Source organism: Capricornis sumatraensis, chromosome 10 (genome assembly GCF_032405125.1).
Source record: "Capricornis sumatraensis isolate serow.1 chromosome 10, serow.2, whole genome shotgun sequence".
NCBI lineage: Eukaryota > Metazoa > Chordata > Mammalia > Artiodactyla > Bovidae > Capricornis > Capricornis sumatraensis.
Window position 1 is genome coordinate 62104649 of NC_091078.1, and position 25326 is coordinate 62129974.

Here is a 25326-nt window from a genome sequence, read left to right on the forward strand (position 1 = left end):
TGCTTACATTTATAGGAGTCTATGTTCTCAACTGTGGCCAAAGGCATTGTGGAGTCGTGCATGAGCGGTTACAATGGTACCATCTTTGCCTAGTAAGTTGTCCCTGTGTTCTTATACAAGGTTACGATAGTAAGTGCTTCTATTTGTTCCCTATGGCTGCTGTAACAAATGACCACATACTTAGTGGCTTGAAACAACACAGATTTATTATCTTATAGTTTTGTGAGTCAGAAGTCCAACAAGGCTCTCTGAGCTAAAATAAAGGTGTCAACAGGACTGTGTTTTGCTTCCAGGCCATCTAGGGAGACAGAGCTTGGTAATATATGCACATACACTGAGTCATGTGTGGACACATATCTACAATTGTTTTTGTTCTGTCTGTTTCTTTTGAATATATACAGTAAGCTAAACTTCAGTTCATGCTGATGTCTGACTAATCCAACGGTTGAGAATCGACGTGGGTTCATTCTAACCTTCCTTTCTTTTTTATCTGTAACTTCCTGGGTGACAGAAACCTGGATTCCTACTGCTATCATCCGTTTATTTATTTGTTCAGCCCCAGTACACATGTAAAGCAGTTTCCAAATTGTTAGCCTGGATCCCTGTGAGAAACAATTTTACTGAGTACATTGTTGATGCACAGACCCTTTTTTTCCCCAAGGACTACAATTTCTAATCAAAACCTCATTTTGTCAACTTAGGTCAGCTCCTTTTCTGCCTACTGCCTTCAATTCAGTGTGTCATGAACTTGTAATTCAGTTAGATGCATTTCATCCTGGGGTCTCTGACATCCTAGTTTGATGTGTTTTGCTTGTTTATTAGTCACCCTTTGTGATGTACGGCTGTATAGTGTATTGACAGTTGCAGAGTCATGTTTTTGGCATGCCTCCTGAAGAGAACAGTCCCGTTCCCTTCAAAGTTCCTCTTGCATTCATAGTCAACCACTTCTTTTTCTCCCAACAGCTGGATATGCTAATATATTTTCCATTGCTGTTGTTTTGCCTTTTCCAAAGAAATCACTCAATATGTAGCCTTTTGGATCTGGCTTTTTTGTTTGGTAAAGTGTATTTGGGATTTTTCTGTGTTGTTGCATGCATCAATAGCTTTTTCTTTCTTTTTGTCTTTCTCTGATTGCTTCCAGTTTTTAGTGATTATGAATAAGTTAGTACAAAGATTCGAATATTGGGTTTTATGTGAACATAAGTTTTCAAATCACTTGAGTAAATACCTACAGATACAGTTGCTGGGTCCTATAGTATAAGAAACTATCAAACTGTCTTCAAGGCATGTATTGAAAGTGCATAATGATGGGAATTCCCTGGTGGGCCTGTTATTTGGACTTGGTGCTTTCACTGCAGTGGCCTGGGAAAGGGAACTGCTGCTGCTGCTAAGTCACTTCAGTCGTGTCCAACTCTGTGTGACCCCATAGATGGCAGCCCACCAGGCTCCCTCATCCCTGGGATTCTCTAGACAAGAACACTGGAGCGGGTTGCCATTTCCTTCTCCAATGCATGAAAATGAAAAGTGAAAGTGAAGTCGCTCAGTCGTGTCCGACTCTTAGTGACCCCATTGACTGCAGCCTACCAGGCTCCTCTGTCCATGGGATTTTCCAGGCAAGAGTACCAGAGTGGGGTGCCATTGCCTTCTCTGGGGAAAGGGAACTAAGATCCTGTAGACCTCTCAGTGCAGCCAAAATAAATTAAGTGCACAATGATTGTGAATTTCTAAGTATTGACAGCCTTCAAATATTGCTCTATATTTAATATTAGCATGTAAGCTGACAATCTTGGCAGGTATACAAGGTGAATTTTATAATTATATTTTCCTTTTCTTCTAGCAACAGACTTCCTAATTTTGTCTAGAACCAGAAGTTTTTAATAGAATGTAGTGAATTTAGTGAATTATATAGTTCATTTTGAATAGCTGATTGTTGTGTGTGTATATGTACCCTTGGTTTATCCTTAATAGGCTCAAAATAAAAGTAAATAAAAATCCAGAAGTCTGAAGCTTGGGTTCATCTTGCACACACTTTCTTCCTTGAAAATTTCCCTTTGCCTTTCATGCTTGCTTTTCAGTTGTGTTCCGCAGAACTAAACGTTCTCTCTTCATCAGTGAAGCATTTAACCATTTTCTCATATTTCTTCTCAAGAGAAGAAAGGATTCTTTCTCACAGAATATTTTAAGTGGTAAAGCTCAAAAATGAAATCCCCAGTAACCAGAGATTATGTATCTTCAAAGTGTTTCCTGTAGGCATACTAATCATAGTATTTACTTTGAAAATTACTTTTGGTAGTTGAGGGTAGAAAGGAGAAGTACATGGAGAGAAGTGAGCATTGATTTATTGGTTGAATGAGCATACTTACTGGTTCATGAGCTATTTTTAAAAATATTTATTTATTTAATATATTTGGCCGCACCAGTTGTTGGTTGCGACATGTGGGATCTGGTTTCCTGACCAGGGATCGAACGTGAGCTCCCAGAACTGGAAGCATGGAGTCGTAGCCACTCAACTGCCAAGGAAGTTCCTAAAGTTATTGTTAACAGTATCCCCTTCACTTTCAAGTAGGGCACTCAGCAATATCCGTTTCTCATTCTGAGTTAACTAAAGAACTTATTTCCAACCTGCTTCCAAAAGAAATAGATAAACAGGTAGATTGTGCTGTTTTCTAGCTCTTGGGGCATTGAACCAAAAAGTAAACTCAAAATTTTATGTTTGTGCTATGAATCCAAGCTAAACACATTTATCATCCTAACTGACAACCATATTCAACTTAAATTTTTATTTTTGTATTTTGTTTGTTACCCCTGTTTCTCAGGGTACCTGAGAAATTATGACACTACCCAAAATAAGCCTATAGCATAAGGTTGTTTTTAATTGTTTTATTTTTAGTATGACCATATCTTAGTATCTTTTAAAGGTAGAATTTAGGAGAATTGTGGCGTTATTTAGAACAGAAAAAAATTAGGAAAAAAATCCAGTTGGTTCTGGTTCAATAAATTATGATACATTCATGGAGTACTACATAGCCATTAAACATAAAGAGGTAGATTTCTATTTACCCATGTAGAAAAATGTCTGAAATAAAATTAAGAGGGGAAAAAACAGATTGCAAAGAAGTATGAATAACATCATTCCAATTTTGTAAATAAAAATTAAATGAAAACTCTGATGGCTGTGTTTGTATACTCTGGAAGGACTAATCAGACAATTCAGAGTAGTTAGCTCTTAGTAGTAGAATAAGAGAGAAAGAAAATGGATCATTCACTTTTTACCTGGTATAAATTTTAAGAAAGAAAGAAAATTAGTTCTTTGTGGGGAAAATGTATATACTAGTAGACCGTATTAAAATTAGGTAGTCTTCTAAGTTTCATGTTTGAAAATAATATATAAAACATTCTTTTTTACAGTGGACAGACTGGTTCAGGGAAAACATTTACCATGATGGGTAAGTAAACTAGAGATTAACATTTACTGGGTTAGTCTACTGTTTTGTGATAACAGAACTTAGCATGTTTTTTGGAAAGTCATACTTTCTGTGTATGATGTTGAACTCATGAAATTAGGGTCATTTCCCACGTTCTTGCCAGATTGCGACTTCCATTATATGATAGTGAAATCTGTGTTATTGGCTGTTTCCAGGTCAAAGCTTAGCACAGAATATGTGCTTAACTAACAACTTTTGAAGAGGGCTTAATGAATCTTTGCATATTTGTATAGCCGTGTAACCACTCTTCTGACCCAGACCCTTAGTCAGTAGCTGCTCCCACTCCCCCCACGGTGCCTGTATTGCTCTGACTTGTGTCGTCACTAGTCTCGCTTGCTTTTGCACGTCTGTGAATGACATTTTACTGTGTTTGCTCTTTTATGTCTGGAGTCTTTCTGTCAGGATGAAGTTTCTGAGATTCACTCATGTTATTGCATATAGTTTATTTCCATTCCTGTATAATATATGATTGTATGAATAGACCACATTTTCCATTCTGCTGTTGCGAGAGAGTTTTAGACCCCATGAATAATGGTGTTATGGACATTTTTTCCTTGTATGTGTCTTTTAAAATTCATTTCTGTTGAACTGTAAACTTCTGGGAGTGGGCTTGCTGGCTCATAGTATGTGTACGTCCAGCGTTTGTAGGTAGGGACATGATAGAGATGTGTCAGCGTGGAATTTCCCAGTGCTCCATGCACATGTCCACACTTCATATTGTCCTTTTAAAAAATTGAGTTGTTCTGGAGTGTGTGTGGTACTGTCTCATTGTGTTTTTATTTGCACTTCCTTGATTTCCACTGACCACCTTTTATACATTTATTGAACATTTAAATAGCCTGTCTGTTAAATGCACATTCAAGCTGTTTTTCTTATTTAAAAATTAGCTTATCATTTTCTTACTCATTTGTGGGGATTCATAAAATAGATGAGCTCTTTGTCTATGATACAAATGACAGATTTTTCTCTAGTTTTTTTTCTGTTGGCTTACATAAGTATTTCTTATGCCAAAATATTTTTATATGGTTGAATTTCAGGTTGAATTTTTAATGGTTTCTGAATTGTAAGTTCTAGTAAAAAAAGTCTTCCTTTCTCCGAAATTACAGCAACATGCATATAAATGAGTGCTAAAATATGCCAGGCACTCTTCAAGGCTCTGGTGGTCTGTTCAAATAGAAGGCAATGTCAAGGCTCTCTTGGAGCTTATAATTCTCATGGGGGGGATGTACAATTGAAAGCAAATAAATATCTAGTACTTAAGCCAGAGGTAATGAGTACTGTGGGCTTCCCTAGTGGCTCATTGGTAAAGAATCTGCCTGCTGAGCAGGAGATGCAGGTTCAGTCCTTGGGTCAGGAAGATCCTCTGGAAGAGGAACTGGCAACCCACTGCAGTATTCTTGTCCGGGAAATCCCAAGGACAGAGGATCCTGTGGGCTACAGCCCGTGGAGTTGCAGAGTTGGACATGACTTAGTGACTAAACAGCAGCAGTAATAAGTGCTGTGAACAATAAGGGGATAAAAAGGAGCAGGGGGTACTGTTTTAGTTGGTAAATCAGAGAGGCCTCTTGGGGTGACATTTGAAGAGACTTACTGTGGAGAAGGAAATGGCAACCCACTCCAGCATTCTTGCCTGGAAAATCTCATGGACAGATGAGCCTGGTGGCTAGTCTGTGGCATCGCAGAGTCGTATACAACTTAGCAACTGAACAACAACAACACACAATCAGGCAGATTGTGATTTGGGGAAATAGTTCTTGAGGGAAATGTGACATAAAATGAAGAGTGAAGTGACCTAGCAATATGGAATACAGAGTTTTGTAAGAAATTAACGTTTGTGTATAGAATAATAATTGGAAATATTCAGACAATAAAGTCCATGGCTAAAGAAAAAAAAATAATAAAGAGACTTACTGAATGAAATGAGAAGGAACCTTGAGACTGTAGAAGAATCTTCTGCAGAGAGGCTGTCCCTGCAAATTCACAGGCAAGCCCTGATTTGGGAGTATGCTGAAAAGTATTCAGGGAACAGCAAGAAGACACATGGGGCTAGAGTGGAATTTTCCAGAATTAGGGGCAGGTTGGAATTATAGCCAGAGAGCGAGTCATGGATTTTGGATTTTTTTTATGAGGGATGTGAAGTCATGGGAAGGTTTGTTGTTTGTTTGTTTTTAAGAAGCATTGCATGAAATGAAGTTAAATTGAAAGTACTACTCAGGCAGCTGAATGGAGTAGAGACTATAAGAAAGGGTTAGAGCAGAAGGAGGGCTGCGAGCTGAGTCAGGAGACTAGGCAAGAATAAGGTAACTGTAATGAGTGTGCTGAATATCTTTGTATAGAATTTAGCAGGAAAATGTTAAAAAATTATCTGTGCATACTCTAATATTCTGTCTTCTATGTTCTTCCATTTTTCTACTGTTTGTGTTTATATACATATGTATATATACGCACACACATATATTTAAGGTGCAGTTTACAAGGTCCATTTAATATATTTTAGATATAGCACATCAAGATGATAATATTTTAAAACTTATTTTCTGTAGCTTTCTTGCATACACCAGCATTTTCTTAGTTACTGTGGTCTCTAAGGTGTAATTAACTAATACGTACAGTAACTTTTAGAGATGGGGGAGCCTCGTGGGCTGCCGTCTATGGGGTCACACAGAGTCGGACACAACTGAAGTGACTTAGCAGCAGCAGCAGCAGCTATATAATTTTTTCTGCTAAATATAGCTTGTTTGAATTAATATTCCAAAAACTCCTAACTACTTACATATCTACTACATTTCCCCCTTTCTCCAGTGTTAACAAAATAAGGGTAGGATTCCTCTTCAGTTTCTCTGTATAGAAATCTTGTGATATATTCCTACAGTATCTTTGTTACCACCCTGGCTTTTATTGCCCAATTAAGAGAATGCTAGCTAATGCTAATTTTTATACCCTGTGAGATAGTTATTTCCATTGTTATCTCCATTTTATAGTGAAAACCTCAAAGAGATTAAGTATTTAATGAGCTCGTGGCCACACTGCCAGTATATAAAGGTCATCTGAGATGACTGACTGTCTTATGCAACAGTAAAGTATAATTGCTTGTTATTTCTGCTGATTTTGATATCTGCAGAAGGAAACATTTCAAGCTTGGGACTTCAATGGATTTTTAAATTTATCGAACAACAGCTGCTTTTTCAAATGGCTTAGTGACTATCATGCACCTGTTGATTGGTTCTCTTATGCCATCTCTTACCACAAATTAACTTGCTTGGGAGCCCAGAAGAAACTGATTATACAATGTATCATCTGTTAAATTGTCTTTCACTGTTGCCATTTTGAAGGACTCCTGTTACAGAATAAAAATGAGCAGTTACATATCTGTGTTTTTATGTTTTTCTTTAGGACCATCTGAATCTGATAATTTTTCTCATAATCTGAGAGGAGTAATCCCTCGAAGTTTTGAATATTTGTTTTCCCTAATTGAACACGAAAAAGAGAAGGTAAAACTTATTGTAAAAATAAAGAGAATTCTATGCAATATCTACTTTTGAGTAGTTAATAGTTCATGATACATGGAGGGGTATAATTGGTCATCTACACGTGGATAGGCTAGAGTGGTATTAATAAATCCTTCGGTTCTCAAGATAAAATTAAGGATTCTGAGTTTTCTATTTCTAAAGGTTTTTAGTCTATAAAACATGCATCATCCTTGACCTGACATTAAAAGAAAGTAGAAAGTAGTGCTTCTTAGATACTCAGATTTTACAGAAGAGAAAGTGTAAAGAAAATCTTAACTGAGGAAAACAGATTCATAAAGCCATGTCACCTACCTGCACCTAGGCTGACAGTAGTAACGGGGCCATCTTTACCTGCTTTACCCGCTAGCGTCTGACCATGTTCTTGCTTCACACATGGTGTGGCTCTGTTTTTCTGGCTACGTGGGCTTCCATTTTGCATTAGCTCCCAGATTGGGCCATTCTCTTTATTGTGCATCGTTACCTTAGTGAATTCCAGGCTTAAGAGCCGTTAGTGTTCTGTATTCTACTACCTATGTGCCAGGGAGACTGATATATAACATTGAGTTACCACTTAACTCCTTTGCAGAAACTGTCTCTTACCATTGCAGTTAGACAAGCATATTACATGCCAGTGAATTAGATTTAGTGACGTTTATTTCTGTGGTTAAAAATCCTATAGCAAGGCTTTTTATTTATTTTTTGTAAGAGAGACTTTCAAAATGCCTTATTTTCTGTCATTTGGAAAATATAAGAGTTGATTGAGATACACTTATGAGGAAGTCCAGTATATGACAGGTGAAAATGGAATTGCTATTTTCATCACAAGGAAAAAGAAGTTATGTAACTATGTATGGTGATGGACGTTAACTAGACTTATGATCATTTTGCAGTATATACAAATATCAAATCATTGTGTTATATGCCTGAAACTAGTGTAATGCTCTATATCAATTATACCTCAATTAAGCAAAAAATGGAATTCCCCATTCGGCATGCTTAAGTCCTAGTTCCCTATCGTGGTTCCGAGGTACTGTTGGAAACGTCAGGGCTCCTGGGACCACGATTTGATGCTGCTTAAAACTGTTAATGATGTGTTGAAACTACTAACCTATGTTTTAAAACTGACTTTTAAGTATCTTGTATTGTGTAAAGGATAATATTGTAGGAAATTTATATGTTGTGAAGTGAGTGAAAGATGAGTGCTCATGAAAGGTAGGGATGAGCTCATGAAAACAATATCACTAAACCAGGCTTCTCTTTTACAGGCTGGAGTTGGAAAGAGTTTTCTTTGTAAGTGTTCATTTATTGAGATCTACAATGAGCACATCTATGACCTGCTGGACTCTGCATCAGCTGGACTGTACATAAGGGAGCACATTAAGAAGGGGGTCTTCGTTGTTGGTGCGGTAGAACAGGTGGTGACCTCAGCGGCTGAAGCCTATCAGGTACCCTACTTTGAATGATTTGCTCCGCAGACAGCATAGCGTGCTGTGAAGAAAGAAAGAACTGTGTTACTAAAGATATTTTGTAAAGCCACAGCCAGGATGTTCATAAGAAGGAAAGAAAAAAAGAGTATGACCATATTTTATAAATTTCCCGTTTGTTAAAATAGATGTTTGACCCCTTGATTTTGGGTTAGTTTGGTATTGTTCATTCCATTCATTCACTATCTGTCTGTCTGTCTCACCGGGTCTTAGTTGTGGTATGCAGAATCTAGTTCCCTGACCAAGGATTGAACCTGGGCCCCTTGCATGGGGAGTGCAGAGTCTTAACTGCTGGACCACATGGAAGTCCCACACTTTTTTTAAGCTAATAGTATTTTGAAATTTGTCTCATGTTTGAGTGAGGATTGCTCTTTCTCTTTGCAGCTGTGTAAATGTCATTATTTATCTGATATTTAATGTACAGTATTTGGTGTTATGAAAAGGAAGCATGAATTAATTAACCAAAAAATAAAAGGTATAAACAATTTCATTTTTATGCTGTGACTGGTTAATAGGGTTATAACAGCTCTATTCATTGAGTATATGTGTTGAAGCCTATACTAACTTCTTTGTATATATTATTTCATTTAATTTTTTATCTGCTTTTTAAGGTAAGCTACTAATTTCTGGGGTTGCAAAGAGTCAGACACGACTGAGCAACTGAACTGACCGACCGACCAATTTCTTTATTTATCCAATACATATCATGACCTTGCCACTCAAAAATGTAGTTCTCATACTATCAGTGTCACCTGGGAGCTTGTTAGAAATGCAGGATCTCAGCCTCTACTTCACGTCTAGTGAATCAGAGTGTGAACTTTAGTGGGACTAGGTGGTTAGCGTGCACCTTATAGTTTGAGATGTTCTGCTCTGTGAGGAGGTACCCACATTCCCATTTTACGCATATGGGACGGCGCCTTGAAAAGATCACTTGGCCCCAGACCACACAACTGGTAGATAGTGGAGACAAGGGTTGAACTGGTATTCATCTGATTTTAGAGCCTGCTATCTGAACCTTCATGTAGCCTGCCTGCCACAGGGGATAGTGCCGGGGTCCAGCCCCAGTGGATCCAGGGTAATTCGAAGGGGAGACGGCGTGGTGAGGAAAAACTTATTTAGAAATATAAAAGAGAGATTAGGAAGAAATAGTGTAGTAGGAAAATTTAGTGGAGAAAAGAGGCTGAATAACGTGGTTTATGTGGAGAACTAATAAAATCTCAGGACAAGAGATTTGCACCATCTACATTGGGCCACCAGTGCCCATTTGAATAGCGGAGGGTGCCCCGCCTTGGGCTCCCTCTCTCACGGATCTTAGAAGCCAGGGCAAATAAGTAGACATGGCGAGCCTCCCTCCCCGCTCCAGATGGGAATTCAGCAAGAAAAGGAGAGGGAAGGAGAGGGAGAAAGAGAGAGAGAGAGACACGGGGGGAGCCGGATTTCCAAGAAACTAGTTCAAGAGACTAGTCCGAGAAACTGGTCCGTCCTTTATTGTTCAGAAGGCTTTTTATACTTTTGATTACACATAGAGATCAATGGATAATACTAAATTATGCAGTGTCAACCGCCCCGAGACTGGGCTTTCTCTCTGCATACCTAGTTGTATACATAAGTCTTAGGTGATTTACATCATCTTTTGGCCAGAAGGCCAATTAACATTTTATGGCCCTTTTCTGATAAGGGTTATAGTGTTGTTCTTCCCAAAGTCTGGTGCCACTTTCAGAAAGCACCAAATAAAGTTACATTATTACATAGCAAGAATACAACAATTTATAACAATGAAGGAGTACAGTGATTTATAACAAAGAGAAAATTAATTAACTCAAAAGTCTAGTGTTGCTAACATCAAAACTACTATATTTCTTTTTCTATATCCCAATTACATTGATTAATATCCTTCAGGTGCCTAAAAAATAAAGGATATGGAGGCCTGGCGGCAAACATTAACTCAACAAACTCTTCACCAAACTAATTCTTAGCTCCAAAAGGCTCTAATATCTTTAAGATGTTTTGAGCTTCGTGCCTCTCACAGTTGGGGGCTGTAAACAATCCATAAGTTGTAAAGCCCGGTCAGTTAAGCCGAAACATTCTTTTTATATGCAGGAGACTGTTAACTGGAGTTCTGAATTAACTCTTTCCAGAGAAAAGGTGGTAATGTCAGAAGAATATAGTATAGCAGACAGTAAACAGACAGATTTTGGTTTCAGGGAAAAGGTGGTAATGTCAGAAGAGTATAGTATAGCAGACAGTAAACAGACAGATGTTGGTTTCAGGGTAGATGCTCAGGAAAACCCAGGGGGAACCCTGAAGCCTGACTCGCCTTGCCCATCAGGCCTCTCCGCGTGACCTTGTCATGGGTGGGATCTCCCGTGCTGGCTCCCAGCAGAATAGGAAGTAAAAACAAATACTCTGTAGACCAAAAGGACTGACAAAGCTTTGGGCTTGAAGGTAATTTTGAGATTTACTTTATCTGACTTCTCATAGTTTTGGTTAAGAAAAGGGTTTAGAGAGATTTTACGACTTGTGTTAATACAAATAGAGAAATGGCAAAACCCATTCTAGATCCTATGCCTTCTGATTTCCTGCTTGTTTGGTCTCATGACCTAGAGAAGAAACAAAAAACGAAAGGGAAAGGAAAGTTAGCGTTCATACTTGCGTATGTTCCTCAGTAGACCAGTAGTCTCACACCACCCTCTACAGATTTCCTGCTGATGTTTGTAGCTGTTGTGAAAATGTGGAAGTTGGGATCATGTATTTTCCTTTTGCCTAGGTGTTGTCTGGAGGGTGGAGAAACAGACGTGTCGCCTCGACATCAATGAATAGAGAATCCTCTAGGTCTCATGCAGTCTTTACAATTACAATAGAGTCAATGGAGAAAAGCCATGAAACTGTGAATATACGGACCTCCCTTCTCAATCTGGTGGATTTGGCAGGATCTGAAAGGCAAAAGGACACCCATGCAGAAGGCATGAGATTAAAGGTAAGATTGAAATTACGGTCTTCAGTTCAACTTGACTGAGAATTAGAAGTCAATACCAAGCTCAGTATTTTGATGGCTACAAAGCATTAAGAAATTGGTTCTATCCTAAAGGTATAGAAAATTCTGTTGTGGTGTAGGGACAGTAAACATACATGGGATATGACAAGTGTCAGGAGCAAGAGTATTTGAATTCACTGTCACCCAAAAGGGCCGATGGTATAAGTGGTAGCAGGGTTCAGAGGAAGGAGGACATGACATGCCCCTTACTTGGGGGAAGCGTGGGAAAGAAGTAGTTCTTGAGTTAAGGGTTAAGGACTTCATTCTAGGTTAAGGCATTACCAGAGGTTCTCGGCAATGTGAACTACTAACGTATATACGTGTTGTGGTCTTCCCAGGTGGCTCAGTGGTTAAAGAATCTGCCTGCAGTGCAGACGTGGGTTCAGTCCCTGGGTCAGGGAAGATCCCCTGGAGGAGGGTACGGCAGCCCACTCCAGTATTCTTGCTTGGAGATTCCATTGGATTGAGGAGCCTGGCAGGCTACAGTCCATATAGCCGCAAAGAGTTGGATGTGACTGAAGCGAGCGAGCACACATGCATGTGTATTGTAACCTGTACTGTCAACAAAGCGTGTGATTCCACATGTTAGGGTATATGGGCGCAGAGAGCCAAGAGTCAGAAATGGTGGAGGAGAGTGTGCTGTTTGCCTTGAAAGCGAGGATTTGAGCCTCCTGAGCTCTCAGACAGCTTCAGGCTGTCTCACATTTGTGTTTCATGGTGACATAAAGCAAAGAAAAATAGCATATGTTCATAATAGGACATATGCTGGGTCTATTCTACATGCTTCATATCAAACTATTTATCTTTCCTAATAATTCTAGGACATGATACTATTATCCTTTCTATTTTGAAGAAACAGAAGTAAATTTTCCAGGGGCACGTGATTGAGTTGAGCTGAGATTCAAGCAGTAGTCCAGCTCCACAGACAGTGCTCGCGACTGTGGCCCTAAACCACTTTTAAGAATGGTAACAGTGTGGCAGCTCTGAACTCAGTGCATCTTGCTTAATAATTTCCATTTCTCTTCTCTTTTTTCTGTACTCGCATCTCTGCAGACTCAGTTATCAAAAATATGCTGCCTAAAGTAAAAGTTTTAACCCAAACATTTTCCTCCCCAAACCACTCTTTTAAGGACATTTTATGTTTACATGTAATAAATGTAAATTCTAATTTACATTTGATATATGTAAATTCGAATTGACAGAATTAGAGTGAATGTTCTCTTATCTATAATATGTTCACTAATAGCTTTGTGGGACATGGGAGTGGGATGTTAGTTACCATACCTTTATAATGTAACAAACATTTTAACATAAAAAAGACTTGAAAAATATGCTTGTAATTTACTACTTTAACATGTTTTCATCTATTCTCTTCTTGATTTTATCCCTGCCTATAGGTCAGTTGAAAACTATTACAATCATGAGTTGATAACAGTATTTTTTTCCTTCAATGATTTTTGTGTTTGAATTTGAATAGTATTAGAATTGCAGTATGTGCCTCAGTAGGAGAAGGTTAGGGCACAGTTGAGGACATCTTTTTGCTGAGAAGTTACTTACCCTTAACTAACACTGTCCCTGTCTTGCCTTTCCATTCAGACTTACCACCCTGCTAGGTATATTTTAATTCAAATTACTAAAAAGAAATCAGTGCATCTCAATTTTTGTTCTTTTTCCCTAATACCCTAGGAAGCAGGTAACATAAACCGATCATTGAGCTGCCTGGGCCAGGTGATTACTGCACTTGTCGATGTGGGTAATGGAAAACAGAGACATATTTGCTACAGAGACTCCAAACTTACCTTCTTACTCCGGGTAAAGTAGATCACTGGGTTCCTGAGCCCCTTTTCTGGTTATGCTCACTATGACATTCTGTTTTAATGTTCTTTTGCTTTATGGTTTATCACAGGGTATTGAATATAGTTGCCTGTGTTACATAGTAGAATCTTGTTGTTCATCCATCTTATGTATAATAGTTTACATCTGCTAATACCAAACTCCCAGTCCTTCCCTCCCCGACCCCCCCTCCCCTTTGACAGTCACAAGTCTGTTCTCTACGTCTGTGAGTCTGTTTATGTTTCATAGATAGGTTCGTTTATGTCGTATCTTTTGGTTTCTGCCCTGAAATGTGTGCCATTTATATCATTAAACAGGATTCCCTTGGAGGTAATGCCAAAACAGTCATAATTGCAAATGTTCATCCTGGATCTAGGTGTTTTGGTGAAACCCTATCAACACTTAATTTTGCTCAAAGAGCCAAGCTGATTAAAAATAAGGTAAAATACCGAGTATATTTAAGTAAATTTAAAATATATTAAAATATAATAAATATATACTAAAATATATTGAAGCTGGCACTTTTGTAATTGCCCTGAAATTAGCATTACTTTTATTTATTTCTGTGTTGTAAAAGCCTAACTGTAAGCAAGGTTTCTGTTTTCATCTTTTCTAGCCTTCTGTATAGATCGTGTAATTTGAGACCTAGATTAGGTCTTATGGTCATTATTATTTGGCCTGTTTTTTCTTAAGGGAAGGGAAAGTCTTTCCTTTGTAATTGGGTTGGAGACTAAATTTATGTACCTAAACTATGCTAGCAGAGCTGGTGCTAAGGGTGAGAGGATCCACTAGGAAAAGAATTCTGATGACCTTGACAAACTTGGTCTTTCAAGTTGTCTGTAACTCCAGGGATTCCTTGTTTTTCTTTCTATACCAGAAGTTTCTGGGACTTCCCTGGCAGTCCCGTGGTTAAGACTCTGCTTCCACTTCAGGGGATGTGGGTTTGATACCTGATCCGGGAACTAGATCCCACATGCTGCACAGCATGGCCAAAAAGAAAGAGGAAAAAAAATAAGTTTATTTGATATTCTTGTACAGGTGGTCCAAAAAGTTTTCATGTAAAGGGTCCAAGTGATAAATAATTCCAGCTTCTTGGACTGTGTATTGTATGGTCTGTGCCCCAACTACTCATCTCTGCTTTTTTTAGTAAGAAAGCAGCTGTAGATGCTGTGTAAACACATGAGGACAGTTATGGTCAAGCAGCACTTGGCTAACCCCTGGTGCAGACTGTCAAAAGACCAAGGAGTTCCCTGCTTGTTTTAGAGAGGTTTGGTTGGAGGCCTCTTTGGTTCTAAACAGAAGAATCAAAATGCATATATTAGCAAATTAATTTCCTTTCTCTTTCAAAGGAGACAGTGGTCATTCTTACCCCACAAAATAGATTCCCTGATCATCTCATCATGGTAAAAGCAAAGAGGTTCATGATGCTTCTTCCGTTGGATAAGTCAGAAGAGTATGGGTCTGGTTACTCAGTCATTTGATTGGATTATGACCTCTTTGTAGGATATCTCTAATACAAGGAAGAGAAATCATTAGCATTTCCTGACCCTATCTCTTGGGACTTACTAGAAGTTTTTGGAGAATGGAAAGCTGCAGGGATAATTAGAATTATGACATCACCAATGTGAGATTGTGATGTCATAGTGTATAGGAGTGCCTTGTGATGAGGCTGTCCTTAAGAAGCAGAAACAACTGGAAATGACTTCTTAACATATGAAATAAGAAAACTAGGAACCTTATACTAGTCACTATCAATGGTAAGTCCTCTGCTACAGCCTCCCAGGGAAAAGTGACTCAGATATTGGAGACTTAAGAGTGAACAGTCCTTCCCAGTGGGCAGACCCAGCCTAAGAGAGGAACATGGGAAGCTTGGGGCTGTCGGAGATTTCCCTCTCACTCTGGAGTATTGGGTATTTGATTTGGTTGGTACTCAGCTCTTGGCCTTTTTTTTTATTATTATTTTAAAAAGTTTTTTGACTCTGCCAAGTCTTAGTTGTGGCATGTGGGATCTAGTTCCCTAATCAGGGATAGAACCCAGGCCCCCTGCATTGGGAGTACTGAGTCTTAGTCACTGGACCACCAGCGAAGTCCGCATTAGCTCTTGAGTCTTGTTAACACCATGTGGGTTTTGTGAGACTATAAACTCCTTAGAAGCCTTCTGATAGAAGACATTTCTTTGAAAGAGCATTTACTGTGATAATAAAACAAAAATGGAGTTGTCAAACCACCTTCCCCTTCTATGAGGACTGTTAGGAAGACACAGGGTTGAATTTCTCTGGAGAGGGTGGAGCCAGGGGAGCTCAGGCCAGCCCTGCAGTTCTCACCCCTCTTTAGTGAACAAAGACGGGGAGGGGACACCAAGGGAAGTGTTTGCCCTTCTTGATGGGGTGGGGCTGTCGGTCGCAGGAAGAAGCAGTATTAGGTGCATATATGCTGACCCCAGTAGTGAACCGGGATTCCCTGATAACTCAGTGAAGAGTCCGCCTGCAATGCAGGAGACCCTGGTTCGATCCCTGGGTTGGGAAGATCCCCCAGAGAAGGGAAAGGCTACCCACTCCAGTATTCTGGCCTGGAGAATTCCATGGACTGTATAGTCCATGGGGTCACAAAGAGTCAAGACACGACTGAGCGACTTTCACTTCACTTCACTTCAGGAGTGAACCAGCCCAGCAAGGCCCAGGGCTAGTAAACAGATTAGAGACCTAAGTGGGGCATAGGGAGGGGAGGGAAAGAGTCTCTGGTTCTAGGCGTGATGGTACAGGGAAAAGAAGCCTCCCTTCCCGCCAGCACACCAATTCTGGAAGCCTTCAGACTCTTGGTGAGGGGCAAGTGTCAATTTGTTTGGTCTTCATCCATACAAACCATATAAACAAACCATACAAACCATACAAAACAAATATACATACACTCCAGACCATACAAACAAATATAAACAGAAGACTATATGACTCATAAAGCATTCTTTTAATGGTTAAAAAAAAAAAATTCTTCAACAGGCAGTGGTAAATGAAGACACGCAAGGAAACGTGACCCAGCTCCAAGCTGAAGTGAAGAGACTCAAAGAGCAACTGGCCCAGCTTACTGCAGGGCAGATGCTACCAGAAAGCTTGCACACCGTAGGTAAGATGAGCTCAGTGTACTTTAAGCTGAGGAGATCTGGGTGTGGATGTAGTATGGGAGCCCTCTGATAACAGGCACAGCACTGTATGGCTATCCAGATTTCCCACGAGTATCTGTTCCTGTTTATTTCACCTGCATAGAAACCAGACGTGGTTACTACAGAATTCACAGTTACTGCAGGTGCTGAGTTCTGTGAGATGTGGTGGGTGGGGGGTGTAGAAGTAATTTTGAAAATGCATCCCTAATAAGTGCTTAAAAAAAGAGATACTGGTAAATCACTCAGATCCACTTCTGGATTCTGTCATATGTAATCTTTATATGTTTACTAAATTGGATATCAGAGATTTACTTTTCTTCAAAGAATAGCTAATTTGTAGACTGAGTTAATTTGAAATTCATCATGTGGTGATGAGAGTCTGATTCTTTTAGAGTAATAGAGAGCAGTCCATCAAAGGCTATTCCAGCTCATTGCTTATTCTTAAAATTTGAGAGATAAAACATTTTTCCTATTTCCTTTTGTTTTTTACTGGACCCATTACAGATAAAGATGAGACTAACTACATCAAGTATTTCCGAGAGGCAATGTTATTCTTTAAGAAATCTGAACAGGAAAAGAAGGTAGGAAACTTTACTACAAAGGGGATTCAAGATATTTTAGGCTTTCACTGTATGGAACTTTTCTGAGTAAAATAAATGGCAAAATTCAGTAAAACAAAGGAAGACTGAAACACTTAATTTTGACTTTGAGATTAAATGTGAAGTTAGTGTTTGTTGCTTGGTTTGTGGAAATTTAGGGAAGCCCAGTTATTTTTTTATGTCTTATCAAATTTTGAACTTCTTAAGTCTCTGGTAGAAAAAGTTATGCAATTGGAAGATCTCACCCTCAAAAAGGAAAAATTCATTCAGTCGAATAAAATGATCGTGAAATTCCGAGAGGATCAAATAATGCGCCTGGAAAAGCTCCATAAGGAATCCCGGGGAAGTTTTCTGCCCGAGGAGCAGGACCGTTTGCTGTCGGAACTGAGGGATGAGATTCAAACTCTGCGAGAACAAGTGAGTACGTGACATTCACAGTAATTCTAAAAAGAGATTCAGGACAAGTATAAGTCAGTCACCAAACTGGTCAGCAAACTCTTGTAATGTAATGCAAGAGAAAGTGAGTTAAATGAATTGAACTGACAGTATCATTATATAATTCAAACAGCCCCCCACCCCACTACATATGTGTGTGTACACACACACATCCCATTTTTCTGAAATAGTAAAACCTGCAGGGAAGAGGGAGGAAGTTGTGATACTGCTGCCGTAGCACTCAGCCCCGGCAGGCCAGGTACAGTTCCTTCCAGGGGAAGTTGGGGTTATCAGAGTCAGTTTGCAGTTGAGCTCATCAAAGTTTTGTTGTTTTTCCTTTTCCCTGGGAGGATGGATAGTTGACACCAGGCACATTATTAAGAAACAAAGATAATCTCTTAGCAGAGTGTACATTTTTCAAGAGGTTTTTATGCATTTTCAGACCAATACAGATATTTTGGCTTTTATTCCTTTTGTGCACAATAGACAGCTACCATATACACTTTTTTGTGCCTCAACCTTTTCATTTACTATATCTTGAGGGGCATTCCGCTGTAGTCAGTAGAGAGTTTTCTTATCATTTTCATGTGTTAATTGAAGCAGTCTCCCTTGCATGAAGAGTCTGCCACAGGGTACACCCTGTATGCTTATCGAAGGTGTCTGGGTGAGTTCCAAGAGTAGATGGAGAAGCTTTGAATTTTCAGACCCAAACATAGACCTGAGAGTTGTAGGATATGCACATATTCAGTCTGATCATAAAAACTGAGACGCTCCATAGTTGCTGTGGTGTCTACAGTGTTTTCTGTTGGTTTTCAGAAAAAGTTATTCTCTAAAATGGTCACATTTGTAAATATATGTCTCTAATTCTTCCATGTCACAGATAGAGCACCACCCCAGAGTGGCAAAATATGCTATGGAAAATCATTCCCTCAGGGAGGAGAACAGAAGACTGAGACTGTTAGAGCCTGTGAAAAGAGCCCACGAAATGGATGCCCAGACCATTGCAGTCCTGGAAAAAGCCTTCTTCGAAGTATCTGGAACAGAGAAAAATGACAAAAGTAAGACATGATTGTTGTAAACATGTCTTCTAGGGGCAGGGAGATTGTTTATAAGGACCTTGATATTGCCTTGCCCTGAGGGTTTGCGCTTTAGCCTCTAGACTTGGTGTGCAAATTTCCTATATACATACTTATTCTTCATGTAGGCTAATAGATACCCATGAGCAAGGGAATACTCCTATATCTCTGTCTTACAGCTCTTGATACTTTACATTTTTATTAAATGGAATTTTCCTGTGTTAAGTATTTGAAAAGTACTTAACTAATGACAGTCTGAATGACTGTAGAGCTGAGATGTTTATCCCCCTGGTGTGAGAGATTGGTCAGAGCGGTCAGACTCACGGTCCAGCCAGCACAGTTTTTGATCCTGATGTCTTGTTTGCGGGTCATCTTGCCACTCGGTTCTGTTAGTTATACATTAGTTCTTTAAGTTTGCTGTTACTCTCTGAAAAGTGGTTTAGTTAGTACTAAGCTAACTTACAGGCTTGGCAGCTACTGGTATTAATGCTATGGGATTTGGTGATAGTCTGTTTGCTCATTCTTTGAGTATTTTCATGTCCTTTTATCATATATTTCAGTCTTTGTTTCTTTTTAGGTTGAAATGAATTTAGTTGAAATGAAGATAATTCTAATCTTTTTATACTGCAATGATAAAGAAAAAAATGCCTTTTTAAATTTCCTTTTCCAAGCCTTTTTCCATTCTGTTATGAATTAACAAAAGAATAAAATTCTTGGAATATGGCTTGTAGAGAGACCATGATTTTAGATGTAAAGTTAAAATCAGATTTTTTGTATTATATATCCTACAGTGCTCTATATTTCATTGGCTATTTTGGCCTCGATAGTACCTTAACTTACTATCTTCCAAAGATACTAATGGTAATTTCTAAACCTCACTATCTTCTAAACATCATTCTCTGAACAATTTTTATGTGGTATTTTCCCATACTGAAACTCAGTGACACTCTCTTCAACAAATTCAGTCATCTAAGGAATTCCTAAAAATCAGTATTTTCTACTTGGTAGATGATACCAAGTTCTTTGGACTGGCTGCCTTTGCTGTTTATCTCCTTTGCTAAAAATTCATTGACTGCTGACACTAATTCATGCAGAATTCAACTGGTGAGACTTCTCTATCCAGCAGTGTGGGTGTTATACTTCAGTCATTATTTGTTCTTTTCTCTTAATGGAAAAAGTGTTGCTTTAAATATGCCCGTTCATCCTGTTGCTTCACAGCTTCTCAAAAACAACTTTTAATACTCTTCAACACATTCTGTTGTATCTTGTTTCCTCTTGAGTTACAGGCTCTTGTATGTTAGGATTCATTTTCCAATGATGTTTTGTTTTTCCTCCTTGTGCTTCAAAATTGATACTTGGCAGAGAACTTAGAAATTATATTCTGTGATTTTCTGTCTTTCAAAGGCCAGGTTGTTTCCTTATCAGGTCAGCAAGGATTCTCCCCAAAAGCTCTGAAAGAGCCGTGTTTATTAGTGAACACTGAGAAGTTAAAAGCACAACTCCTGCAAGTTCACACAGAGCTGAATAATTCAAAGCAAGAGTATGAAGAATTCAAAGAACTAACTAGGTAAAGTATAAATACACATTCATACTTACTGTTTCAGTATCCTTTAATGTTGGTTTGTCTAGTGTTTAACCTGGTTAGGATTTTAGTTGAGCATTTACCTTAAATATTCTAATATAGCAGCTAACTTGTTTTGACATGAAGCAAAAGGGCTTGCATCTTGCTGTTTTCTTTTTCTTCAGTCATTTTTTAAAAACTGAGGTACAATTGACCTAAACTTCTAGTCTTTAATAATATATTTAGTAAACTAGGTGATACAAATCTTTTGAGGGATATACCTATTGAGATGAGTATCTGTTAAACTCATTTGTGAATTCTTTATCTGACCACAAAATTTAAATCATTGCTGTTATGAATTATATTGGTATTTTTAGAAATTACAGTTTTGTTAACATTCTTGATATACTGTATAAAGGAAAACAGATAAACCACCTTCATATTATATGTAACTAAGATTAATCCTATTCTAAAAGATAAAGAAATACTTGTTTTAAAAATAATGTGTCACATGGAATTGTTGTTGAATTATTTGGGCTTTTGAGTTGGAGCATACCTTTTGCTAGTTGAATACTTTAAACAGTCATCAATCTCTGAACTGTACCTCAACCAGTTGGAAAATGAGGGTATTAATCTGCCAAAGTCTCTGATTAAAGGGATAATTATAAAGTTATGTGAGAGTATAAACTACTCTACAAATGCATGGCATTCCTTATTACCTGAAATACTCCATTTTATCTTATCTATTAGAAAAAGGCAGGTGGAATTAGAATCAGAGATTCAGTCTTTGCAAAAAGCGAACCTTAATCTTGAAAACCTTTTGGAAGCAACAAAAGTCTGCCAGCGGCAAGAAGTTTCTCAGCTGAGTAAAATTCATGCTGAAACACTGAAGGTATGTAATCTGAAGCTTAAATCAGTGGTGTCTAAATTTTTTTTTAGTATTTATTTATTTGCTGTGCTGGATGTTAGTTGCAGCATTCAAACTCTTCGTTGCAGCATGTGGGACCTAGTTCCCTGAGCAGGGAATGAACCTGGGCCCCTTGCATCGAAAGGGCTGACTCTTAGCTACTGGACCACCAGGGATGTCCCTGCTATTTTGTTTTTAAGTGGCATGACCTCTGGGTTTACCTTTTTTTAAAATCAACCTTACTTTCCTCACTAATTTGAACTTTCCATATATAAATTGTTCTGTTTCTAGACTTTGTATTTTCTTCCAGTGTTCTGACTGATAACATGATAATGATGCATTGTTTTAATGACCATACCGTTTTATTTTTATATTGACCAGGGAAGTCTTCCTAAATTGTTCTTTTTAATAGTGACTTATTGCACATTTATTTTTTTGTATGAAGTTTTTGTGTCGACTTATCAAGTTTTACTTTTAAAAATCTTATGACAGTTTTGCTTGAGACTGCTTTGAATTGATAAATTTGTTTCCACATGGGCCTTTCTTCTGTGCTGGCTCTCAAGGATACTTTTTCTATTCTCTTGATGAATAGAATTGTAATTTTATTCTCTGTTCACATAATTACTAAATAAGTTATTCTTTTCATGTGTGCTAATGTTGTTTTCCTAATAATTTCTTGCTGCAGATCATAACAACACCAACCAAGGCTTATCAACTTAGGTCTCGGCCACTACTGAAGTTCAGCCCTGAACCAGAGAGCTTTGGCTCTGCGCAAACCCAGGATTCTAGCAACTTGGATAATGATATCTTAAATGAGCCAGTGCCTCCTGAGATGAGTGAACAAGCTTTTGAAGCCATTTCCGAAGAGCTGAGAATGGTGCAGGTAATGTTCAGTTTTAGAAAGAAATAGACTTTCACTTCAATAAATTTTCTTTATCATTTTAACTCTTTGGTAATCTGCAGTGTTTGAACCTGTTTAGTATCAAAATCATATCTTCTTAAGGATGTAAGGTCCTTGGGTTAGAAATCAGCCTACTCTTGTTCTTTTAATCCAGCATTTAGCAAGTCACCTTCTGGTCTCCTTGGGGTTTGGTTCTTTTGTGTATAAAAAGACCAGTTTGCCTCTAGCTTCTAGTTCCAGAACTGATTTATAAGACACACTTATATATGCTAAAGAAAATGAAATAGTTTGAAAGAATCTTATGATAGTTCAAATTTTAGACAGCTTTCTGTATATTTGAAATAACACATGAAGTTTGTTTACCTCAGAATTCAGTGATTTATTTTTTGTACAAGTTTTTCTACCGTCTAGTAAGACTTGAAGCTGCATCACCCCAAATTCTGAAAGTTTACCTTTCACGGACATGGAGGCCTTTCTGGTGAGGTCACTCGATAAAGGCTTGAGGAAGCATCAAAGAAGTCTTAAGATGGCTCTGATTTAGTCTTTGATTTTAATTTTAATCGATTGTTTCCTTTGTGCTTCAATTACCAACTTTGACAGGCCACGAGTATAATTCTGAACCATGAGAAATCATCAGTATAGTCTGTTTTTTGGCTCCATACTGGCTTTTGATACCTTTGTCCATATGAGGTTTTGCGTTGTGTATTTTTTAATGCAGGAGAAATGGTGGAATGTTTGAGATGCATTAAAAGAATTTTTGACCCCTGAAGTTCTTGTGTTGCAGGAACAAATGAGTGCCCTTCAAGTCAAGTTGGATGAAGAAGAGCATAAAAATGTAAAGCTTCAGCAGCAGATTGACAAACTGGAACATCGTTCTACTCAGATGCAGGAGGTGAGATTGCAAGCGTGACCTCAGAAAATGTCTGAACCTCAAAGTAAGAACCTGCCAGGAAGGAAGTGACTTAGGAAGCTTGGGTCAAGGTCTATTTGAGTTGTATTCTCTTACTTTGTTATTTCAGTGACTCCTCTGATAAGCAGACACATACCCCTAATCTGAATTTAAAACTGCATTTGAAAAACAGAAACAAAGTGATTGTTTGGGGTGTGTTTTAGCTTGCCAGTATTCCTCTTCCAGTAAATTGGTCTCTTTCCCAAAGCTTTTCTCATCAGAAAGAACTGATTGGACCAAACAGCAGCTGGAGCATCTCTCTCAGTTGAACGTCCTTGAAGAGCAGCTTCAAGACACACAGACCAAGAATGACTGTGAGTCTGAACACTGGGAGCTTCCTAATCTGAATGCTATAATTCAATAACTTTTTACTGATATGGCTTAGTGTTGTGTCTGTGTTTTTAGTTGGTTGGTCCTGTTTGTTTTAAATTAGACTAGATGAGTAATGGAGAAGGCAATGGCACCCCACTCCAGTACTCTTGCATGGAAAATCCCATGGACGGAGGAGCCTGGTGGGCTGCAGCCCATGGGGTCGCTAAGAGTCGGGCACGACTGAGCGACTTCACTTTCACTTTTCACTTTCATGCATTGGAGAAGGAAAGGGCAACCCACTCCAGTATTCTTGCCTGGAGAATCCCAGGGACAGAGGAGCCTGGTGGGCTTCCGTCTATGGGGTTGCACAGAGTTGGACACGGCTGAAGCGACTTAGCAGCAGCAGCAGCAGTGATGAGTAATAGTAATATAAAGGGTCATTTTCTCCAAGACTGCTCTCAAAAAAATGATACAAATGTTTGCTTGAAGTTTGAAGACCACTTTGAAAATGCAGTGTCTTAAATGCATATGACAAATGTTTTAAGAGTTTTAGTAGTGATAAAAAAAATCATAAATTATATATCTGTATATATTTGTAGATGTGGGAATATCATTTAATTCCCAGTTTTTCCAGTTTATGTCTCCTTTTATCAAAGTATTTACAGTAGTTTACTAAGACAAAAAAGAGAGCCATTCTCTTTTGTTTGATCTGTTTAGAAGTTGCCCAGTTTTAATTCCAGTTGGAATTAAAATTAAAAATTAAAAAATTTTTTAGAAGACCAGAGTGTTTAACCTATGTTGGAAAGTTCTGGTACATCTCCAAAGGGTTTTCAATAAGTAAAGATTAGGTCACCTAAAGTATGTTAAAATCTCTTGCATTTTTTCTTATATTAAGAATTTTGATGCACATTCTACAGGAGAAATGTAGAAAAATGAAATGACCTACATGTGAAGGTCAGATATTAACTTTTTTGGGGATAGGAATATATCAGAATTCAGGCTTCCCTGGTGGCTCAGAGGTAAAGAGTCCACCTATCAATGCAGGTGATGCAGGTTCGATCCCTGGGTCAGGAAGAAGCTCTGGAGAAGGAAATGGCAACCCACTCCAGTATTCTTGCCTGGGAAATGCCAGGGACAGAGGAGCCTGGCCGTCTACAGTCCATGGGGTCATAAGAGTCGGACACAACTTAGCAACTGAAACAACATACCAAAGTCCATGGGTGAGGGAGAGGAGGAAAATAGATATCTCAGTGTTCCTGGATACCTCCCACTTAGTAGTTCAACATTTTTACATTCAAAATGGTCTCTTCAGCTTGTTTTTGCTGATTGTGTGAAGGGTACCTATCAAATTTATTTGCCTATTTTGTAAAAATACATGTGACAAAAAGCCTGTTAAGATTTATTTTGTGTTTCTTTGTTTTAGTTTTGAAAAGTGAGGTACATGACCTGCGAGTCGTTCTTCATTCTGCAGACAAGGAGCTCTCTTCAGTGAAACTGGAGTACAGTTTATTCAGAGAGAGTCAGGAGAAAGAACTCAACAGCCTTTGCGAAAGACACATGCAGGTCCAGCTTCAACTGGATAATGTCAGGTAGAGTTGTTCTGTTCTGTTTTCAAGTTGCCTGATCGGCTTGTTATCTAGGACTACTTAAAGCACAAGTGCTGTTTACCCAACTCAGGCTAGTTTAAAAAATTCAGGGGTAATTTACTGGGACTTCCCTGGCTGCCCAGTGGTTAGGACTCTGTGCTTTCACTGCTAAGGGCCCAGGATTGACACCTGATCAGGGAACTAAGACCCAGCACTCTGTTCCAGGTGGGGCCCAGCATGTGCGGCCGCAGGGGGGAAAATGGTAATTTATTGATACTGGGAAGCCCCAGAGGAGATTTTGGTTTCAGGGACAGACTAGATTGAGTCTCAAACAATAGTGTCAGTATGCACGCCCTTCTCTGCCCACCACCCCTGCCAAGCTTTTCTTCCTCTCTTCCTCCCTCCTTCGGCTCTCTCTTTGCCTCTGTGTATTGCCCTCGTTCTCTTCTGCTGTTGAGAACCTTCCTCTTTTTGACAGGGAGCAGACTGCCTCAGACA

At 38.7% G+C, this 25326-nt stretch overlaps 1 protein-coding gene across 1 annotated transcript in view; it reads left to right on the plus strand.

Moving 5' to 3' along the window:
* The window catches only part of KIF15 (kinesin family member 15), a 55298-nt gene that overhangs the window by 10554 nt on the left and 19418 nt on the right, over nucleotides 1–25326 (plus strand). The window contains exons 4-20 of the mRNA XM_068982560.1: nucleotides 16–92; nucleotides 3409–3446; nucleotides 6879–6976; nucleotides 8260–8439; nucleotides 11246–11455; nucleotides 13199–13324; nucleotides 13663–13785; nucleotides 16342–16465; nucleotides 17007–17083; nucleotides 17309–17518; nucleotides 18417–18594; nucleotides 20038–20179; nucleotides 20924–21065; nucleotides 21766–21963; nucleotides 22766–22873; nucleotides 23139–23244; nucleotides 24666–24831. Coding sequence (XP_068838661.1) covers nucleotides 16–92; nucleotides 3409–3446; nucleotides 6879–6976; nucleotides 8260–8439; nucleotides 11246–11455; nucleotides 13199–13324; nucleotides 13663–13785; nucleotides 16342–16465; nucleotides 17007–17083; nucleotides 17309–17518; nucleotides 18417–18594; nucleotides 20038–20179; nucleotides 20924–21065; nucleotides 21766–21963; nucleotides 22766–22873; nucleotides 23139–23244; nucleotides 24666–24831 — 2303 coding nt within the window. The remainder of the gene's footprint in view (nucleotides 1–15; nucleotides 93–3408; nucleotides 3447–6878; nucleotides 6977–8259; nucleotides 8440–11245; nucleotides 11456–13198; nucleotides 13325–13662; nucleotides 13786–16341; nucleotides 16466–17006; nucleotides 17084–17308; nucleotides 17519–18416; nucleotides 18595–20037; nucleotides 20180–20923; nucleotides 21066–21765; nucleotides 21964–22765; nucleotides 22874–23138; nucleotides 23245–24665; nucleotides 24832–25326) is intronic.